This window comes from Rhinoderma darwinii, chromosome 1, assembly GCF_050947455.1.
Source record: "Rhinoderma darwinii isolate aRhiDar2 chromosome 1, aRhiDar2.hap1, whole genome shotgun sequence".
NCBI lineage: Eukaryota > Metazoa > Chordata > Amphibia > Anura > Rhinodermatidae > Rhinoderma > Rhinoderma darwinii.
The window spans coordinates 316,788,745-316,796,486 of NC_134687.1; the positions used below are offsets into that span (position 1 = coordinate 316,788,745).

The following is a 7,742-nucleotide window of genomic DNA, read 5'->3' on the forward strand; positions in this document are numbered from 1 at the left end:
GATAGAAGGTCAAATATATAAACAAATGGAGCGGGCTGCACAGGCGGGTACTGTTGTGATAATGGGAGATTTTAATTATCGGGATATTAATTGGTGTCATGGTTCGGCTTCAACTGCAAAGGGGAGACATTTCCTCAACCTGTTGCAGGAAAATTTTATGTGCCAGTTTGTGGAAGACCCGCCTAGAGGTGAAGCTCTGTTGGATCTGGTCATTTCTAATAATGCAGAGCTTGTTGGGAATGTCAATGTTCGTGAAAACCTTGGTAACAGTGATCATAATATAGTTATATTTTACGTATACTGTAAAAAACAAACGCAGGCTGGGAGGGCAAAAACATTTAATTTTAAGAAAGCCAATTTCCCCAGGATGAGGGCGGCAATTCAGGATATAGACTGGGATGAACTAATGTCAAATAATGGGACAAATGATAAATGGGAGATTTTCAAATCTACTTTGGGTAATTATAGTGCAAAATGTATTCCTACAGGTAACAAGTATAAACGACTAAAATTAAACCCCACATGGCTTACACCTTCTGTGAAAGGGGCAATACATGACAAAAAAAGGGCATTTAAAAAATACAAATCTGAGGGTACATCTGCAGCCTTTGTAAAATATAAAGAGCTTAATAAAATCTGTAAAAATGTAATAAAATCAGCAAAAATACAAAATGAAAGGCAGGTGGCCAAGGATAGTAAAACAAATCCTAAAAAATTCTTCAAGCATATAAATGCAAAAAAGCCCAGGTCTGAACATGTAGGACCCTTAGATAGTGGTAATGGGGAGTTGGTCACAGGGGATCAAGAGAAGGCAGAGTTACTAAATGGGTTCTTCCGCTCTGTATATATAACAGAAGAAGGAGCAGCTGATGTAGCCGCTGCCAGTGCTGTTAATATATCAGTTGATATACTGAATTGGATGAATGTAGATATGGTCCAAGCTAAATTAAATAAAATAAATGTACACAAGGCCCCGGGACCAGATGGGTTACACCCTAGAGTTCTTAAAGAGCTTAGTTCAGTTATTTCTGTCCCCCTCTTCATAATATTTAGAGAGTCTCTCATGAGTGGTATAGTGCCAAGGGACTGGCGCAGGGCAAATGTGGTGCCTATTTTCAAAAAGGGCTCTAGGTCTTCGCCGGGTAATTATAGACCAGTAAGCTTAACATCAATTGTGGGGAAAATGTTTGAGGGGCTATTGAGGGACTATATACAGGATTCTGTGACAATAAATAGCATTATAAGTGACAGCCAGCACGGTTTTACTAAGGACAGAAGCTGTCAAACCAACCTGATTTGTTTTTATGAAGAGGTAAGCAGAAGCCTAGACAGAGGGGCCGCTGTGGATATAGTGTTTTTGGACTTTGCAAAGGCATTTGACACTGTCCCTCATAGACATCTAATGGGTAAATTAAGGACTATAGGTTTAGAAAGTATAGTTTGTAATTGGATTGAGAATTGGCTCAAGGACCGTATCCAGAGAGTTGTGGTCAATGATTCCTACTCTGAATGGTCCCCAGTTATAAGTGGTGTACCCCAGGGTTCAGTGCTGGGACCACTATTATTCAACTTATTTATTAATGATATAGAGCAGGGGTCGGGAACCTATGGCTCGCGAGCCAGATATGGCTCTTTTGATGGCCGTATCTGGCTCGCAGACAGGGCTCCTACCTGTCTATGGGAAGGATGCATGCACCGCGCTCCATCAGCCCGTGCACCGCGCTCCATCAGGCCGCGGTGCACGCTGATATTGGTAGTTCTTTGATGGCCTGATAAGCATTGGCGGCAGTGGTGAGCGGCAGGGAGCATGGACTACATTTCCCATAACTCCCTGCATAGCCGCGCCGTCTGCAAGCACGCACCTGCGTCCCCTAGTGAAGCGGCATCTGCCTCCTCCCTTGTGTCTCCCTTGGACGTTCCAGAAACCCCTGGCTGTGCTGCTGCTTTGAATGTGAACATTATAACATGGAAATTGTTACACAGCCTCATGGTCAGCAGCAGTGAGCTGCATCAATAAAGGGGCTGTGTAATACAGTGTGTCCCACCAACCCCCCCCTTCCCACTTCACCCCTGAAAATAATCCCACATAATCCATTATATAGCCCCCCCCCAAAAAAAAATAAAAAATATGGCCTTAAAAAACATCTGCCACCCATATTACACTCTTGGGGGCATAAGAAACTGATTTAAAGGACCACTATCAGGGCAAAAATCTGTTCTGAGCGCTTCTTTACAGCTCTGGAGGTCTCCCAGAGCTGTAATAAAGCGCTCAGGAACGGCGCCCGTGCTATATGTTATTGGGGCGCTAGCCCCTGTTTTTACCTTCTCCCATAATGCAGCGATTCCACCCGATGACGTATCTGTGTGGGATCGCTGCATATACTTTCACTCTAGCACGCATGCGCCGCCGGCTCTGCCTCCTCGGCGCTTGCTGAACCGAGGAGACATGAGCTTCATAACCCCCTCTATTTATATTCGTTGTGCTCCGCAGCTCTTACTTCCGCGTTGAACCGTGCATCTTACGTCGTGCTGCCACTGGTGCGCATACGCTGCCAGCAGATTCCATTTACCTCTATGGAGAGAGAGGGAGCAGCGTGACGTAAGATGCAGGGATCAACCCGGTAGTCGGAGCTGCAGAGCACAACGAATATAACTAGTTAGTGAAGAAGATGGCTAAAAGAAAGAAGGATGAGGAGTATCGTACTTTTCAGCAGGAGTGGACAGACGAATTTGCCTTTGTGGAGAGAGCAGGTTCACCAGTTTGTCTTATATGCAATGATAAAATTGCATCCATGAAGCGGTCAAATATAAAGCGCCACTTTGACACACGCCATGCTTCATTTGCATCGAAATATCCTGCAGGGGACAGCAGGAAGAAAGCCTGTCAAGAGCTGCTGTGCAAAGTGCAAGCTAGTCAGCAGCAACTTCGAGTTTGGACCCAACAAGGTGACTTAAATTCGGCTAGCTTTGTTGGTGCTTTGGCAATTGTCAGAAACGGAAAACCATTCACAGATGGGGAGTATGCCAAAACATTTATGCTTGATGTTGCCAATGAACTTTTTGATGATTTTCCGGATAAAGCCAAGATTATCAAACGGATAAAAGACATGCCTCTGTCAGCAAGAACAGTTCATGACCGTGCCATCATGATGGCAAATCAGATTGAGGCATCCCAAGTGAAGGACATAAATACAGCTCTGTTCTTTTCTCTTGCTTTGGATGAATCAACTGACGTAAGCCATATATCTCAGTTCAGCATCATTGCAAGGTATGCTGTCGGTGACACGTTACATGAGGAAAGTCTTGCTGTTTTGCCTCTGAAAGGGACAACAAGAGGGGATGATTTGTTCAAGTCATTCACTGAGTTCACTAAAGAAAAAAATCTACCAATGCATAAACTTATTTCAGTGTGTACTGATGGTGCTCCATGCATGGTAGGAAAAAACAAAGGATTTGTAGCGCTTCTTCGTGAACATGAAAAAAGACCTATCCTTAGTTTTCACTGCATCCTACATCAGGAGGCACTTTGTGCTCAGATGTTTGGTGAGCAGCTTGGTGAGGTGATGTCACTTGTCATTCAGGTGGTCAACTTTATTGTTGCCCGTGCTTTAAATGATCGCCAGTTTAAAACACTCCTGGATGAAGTTGGGAATAATTATCCTGGTCTGCTTCTGCACAGCAACGTGCGCTGGCTGTCAAGAGGGAAGGTGCTCAGCCGTTTCGCAGCTTGTCTGAGTGAAATACGAACTTTTCTTGAAATGAAAAACGTTGACCATCCTGAGTTGTCCAACACTGAGTGGCTCCTGAAGTTCTTCTATCTTGTAGATATGACTGAACATCTGAACCAGCTCAATGTGAAAATGCAAGGCGTTGGTAATACAGTTTTATCGCTTCAACAAGCTGTGTTTGCATTTGAAAATAAGCTGGAACTGTTTATCGCAGACATTGAAACAGGTCGTTTAATACACTTTGAAAAACTGGGAGAGTTTAAAGATGCATGCACAGCAAATGACCCTGCACAACATCTTGATATTCAGCAACTAGCAGGCTTTACATCCAATCTCCTGCAATCATTCAAAGCGCGCTTTGGAGAATTTCGTGAGCACACTCGTCTTTTTAAGTTCATCACTCATCCACATGAGTGTGCACTGGACAGCACTGACCTGAGTTATATCCCTGGTGTCTCCATCAGAGATTTTGAGCTACAAGCTGCTGACCTGAAGGCTTCAGACATGTGGGTGAATAAGTTTAAATCACTTAATGAAGATTTGGAAAAACTTGCACGACAGCAAGCAGAGTTGGCAAGCAAACACAAGTGGAGAGAAATGAAACAACTCCAACATGCAGACCAGCTGATTGTCAAAACTTGGAATGCACTTCCTGTCACATACCAAACACTGCAGCGTGTGGGTATTGCTGTACTGACAATGTTTGGCTCTACCTATGCATGCGAGCAGTCTTTCTCACATCTAAAGCACATCAAGACTAACATACGTTCACGTTTAACGGATGGAAGTCTCAACGCCTGCATGAAGCTAAACCTCACCACGTATGAACCAGATTACAAAGCCATCAGCAAATCCATGCAGCACCAGAAGTCACATTAACGGTAGGAAGTATTCTATTCATCGTTGGTTAGCAACAGCATTAAAACGTTATTATGTTATAAAAAAAAGAGTTCGGAGATTTGTTGTTCTTTAAAATTAAATACAAGTCAATGTGTGCACTTTATGTACAGTGAGACTATTTAATAAAGTTCAATTATTTATTACGCTGGGTGTGCCTGCTTTTATGTACCACTTTAAGTAGTAAATGCTTTAGTTCCCTATGGGTCTGAGCCTCTCTTTTTTGTTCATTTTCTGTAAGACCAACACTTTTAAAAGGGCCACTGACAGATACAATTGCTCCAGCGGTCACTTAGTACACAAAGGAGTGTTCCTCTCTGCTGCACTAAGCCACCGCTGGACCTAAACAATAATTCGCTGTAAAATAATAAAATAGATAATTGACATAACTGACAATGCGTTGTGTGACATGTCCAACATTCCAGCTTCTTTCTTCTGCGAATGCCTCAAAGCTGGCATTCTCTCAACATCAGGTGGGAAGAATGCCAGCTTCCAGTCATGCGCAGGAAAAAGAAGAAGCCAGACTGCTGGACTGATGTCATGCATCGCAAGCTCACAATGTAAGTTATTTATTTAATTTTTTTACTGCTAATTACCATTGTTTCAGTCCAGTTGTGGCTTTATACAGCAGGGAGGAGCATTCCTTGCTGTACTAAGTGAACATTGGAGCGATTGATCTGTCAATGGCCCTTTAAACATATTGTACGGCTCTCGCGGAATTATATTTCAAAATATGTGGCGTTTACGGCTCTCTTAGCCAAAAAGGTTCCTGACCCCTGATATAGAGGATGGGATTAATAGCACTATTTCTATTTTTGCAGATGACACCAAGCTATGCAATATAGTTCAGACTATGGAAGATGTTTGTGAATTGCAGGCAGATTTAAACAAACTAAGTGTTTGGGCGTCCACTTGGCAAATGAAGTTTAATGTAGATAAATGTAAAGTTATGCATCTGGGTACGAAAAACCTGCAAGCATCATATGTCCTAGGGGGAGCTACACTGGGGGAGTCAATTGTTGAGAAGGATCTGGGTGTACTTGTAAATCATAAACTAAATTTCAGCATGCAGTGTCAATCAGCTGCTTCAAAGGCCAGCAAAATATTGTCGTGTATCAAAAGAGGCATGGACTCGTGGGACAGGGATGTAATATTACCACTTTACAAAGCATTAGTGAGGCCTCATCTAGAATATGCAGTCCAGTTCTGGGCTCCAGTTCATAGAAAGGATGCCCTGGAGTTGGAAAAAATACAAAGAAGAGCAACGAAGCTAATAAGGGGCATGGAGAATCTAAGTTATGAGGAAAGATTAAAAGAACTAAACCTATTTAGCCTTGAAAAAAGACGACTAAGGGGGGACATGATTAACTTATATAAATATATGAATGGCGCATATAAAAAATATGGTGAAATCCTGTTCCATGTAAAACCCCCTCAAAAAACAAGGGGGCACTCCCTCCGTCTGGAGAAAAAAAGGTTCAACCTGCAGAGGCGACAAGCCTTCTTTACAGTGAGAACTGTGAATCTATGGAATAGCCTACCGCAGGAGCTGGTTGCAGCAGGGACAGTAGATGGCTTTAAAAAAGGCTTAGATAATTTCCTAGAACAAAAAAATATTAACTGCTATGTGTAGAAATTTTTTACTTCCCCTTTCCCATCCCACTTCCCCTTTCCCATCCCTTGCTTGAACTTGATGGACATGTGTCTTTTTTCAACCGTACAAACTATGTAACTATGTAACTTTACCCTTATATTCCCTATAAAGCACAAGAATATATGATTTATAGTATATCACCTACAGTATATTTGCTTTATAGGGAATATATCGCCTATATTTTTTTACTAATTTAAAGCAGATACTAATACATATTCTTTACTTTAACCCCTTAAGGACCAGGCCTATTTTAGCCTTAATGACCAAGCATTCTTTTTAGTTTTTTCCTCCCCGCTTTCCAAAAGTCATAACTTTTTTATTTTAGCTTGTTTTTTGGGAGACGAGTTGTATATTTCAATTGCACAATTTTTGGTTGTATATATTATATTGTAGATGAAAGAAATGAAAATTCGGCATTCACCCGTTTGCAAATCTTCTTAACTTTATTGTGTCACCTTGGCGAGGGTAAAAGCATTACAGGGAGGACAGCTAGTTGTAGGTTACAGCCTGTTTCGCGCTGGAGATTGCGCTTCTTCTGACCTCTGTAATGCTTTTACCCTCGCCAAGGTGACACAATAAAGTTAAGAAGATTTGCAAACGGGTGAGTGCCGCATTTTCATTTCTTTCATCTATATTATACTACAAGACCGTCTGTTTTTATGCTGAGCACCGCCCGAAGTTTGCTTAAAGGAACAGTGTCACCACAAAAAAAAATTTCATGTCAGTTTAATGTTAGTGTTTTATTAAAAACGTTTTTATTTATTTGTGTGTTTGTGTCTTACTTTTTTCTATTTTTTCACTTTTTCTTCCTTATGGGGGCTGCCATTTTTTTTTCCATTTCTGTATGTGTCGATTAACGACACATACAGACATGGAATACGGCAGCCACAGTCCCATAGGGACTGCGAACGGGTCCCGTCCCATCCACTTCTGTGTACGCCGTCTGTGTGGGAACTGCGCATGCGCCGCTCCCACACAGTCCAATTTGAAAAGCGTGCCGTCCGGCGCCATTTTCCTGTGCACCGGAAGTCGCGGGCGGACAGTAAGATTACTACTTCCGGTCGCGGCATCCGGACTTGTGCACTTGGACCAGCGGCAGCAGACGGAGCGGACGGGCCGGAGGGAGCCGCGGCGGCAGGAGCAGGTAAGAGATTTCTATGTATGTTCGTGTTTGTGTGTGTTTACTACTGTATGTAAACCTACTACACTGTGTGTTAGCTCAAAAAATGGCGACACACAGTGTAGGAGGTTAGACCGTTCAATCCCCTCGTTTATCCCGGCACTAGCCAGGATAAAGGAGGGGGGGGGGATTCTCAGAGCTCACTAGAGCGAGTGCTTTTTTCCCAATTTTGCAGCAAAAAGCAATGTGGTTGCTTTACCACATGCAATGCTGCAATTTTGGGAATAGCTCCATCTAGTGACCAGCAATGGGAAATATTATAAATTAGAATCTAATTTATAAT

General features: G+C 42.6%; 1 protein-coding gene across 1 annotated transcript; it reads left to right on the forward strand.

The window, feature by feature from the left end:
• The first annotated feature begins 2,669 nt into the window (after positions 1-2,669).
• On the forward strand, positions 2,670-4,607 carry LOC142748973 (protein FAM200C-like). The gene has a single exon (XM_075856484.1). It carries the CDS (start codon positions 2,670-2,672, stop codon positions 4,605-4,607), a length of 1,938 nt encoding a protein of 645 aa, XP_075712599.1.
• Positions 4,608-7,742: the final 3,135 nt, after the last annotated feature.

What these genes read in the sequence shown, in the direction of transcription:
- LOC142748973 (XM_075856484.1), top strand. Translation starts at nt 2,670, where the DNA reads ATGGCTAAAAGAAAGAAGGATGAGGAGTATCGTACTTTTCAGCAGGAG.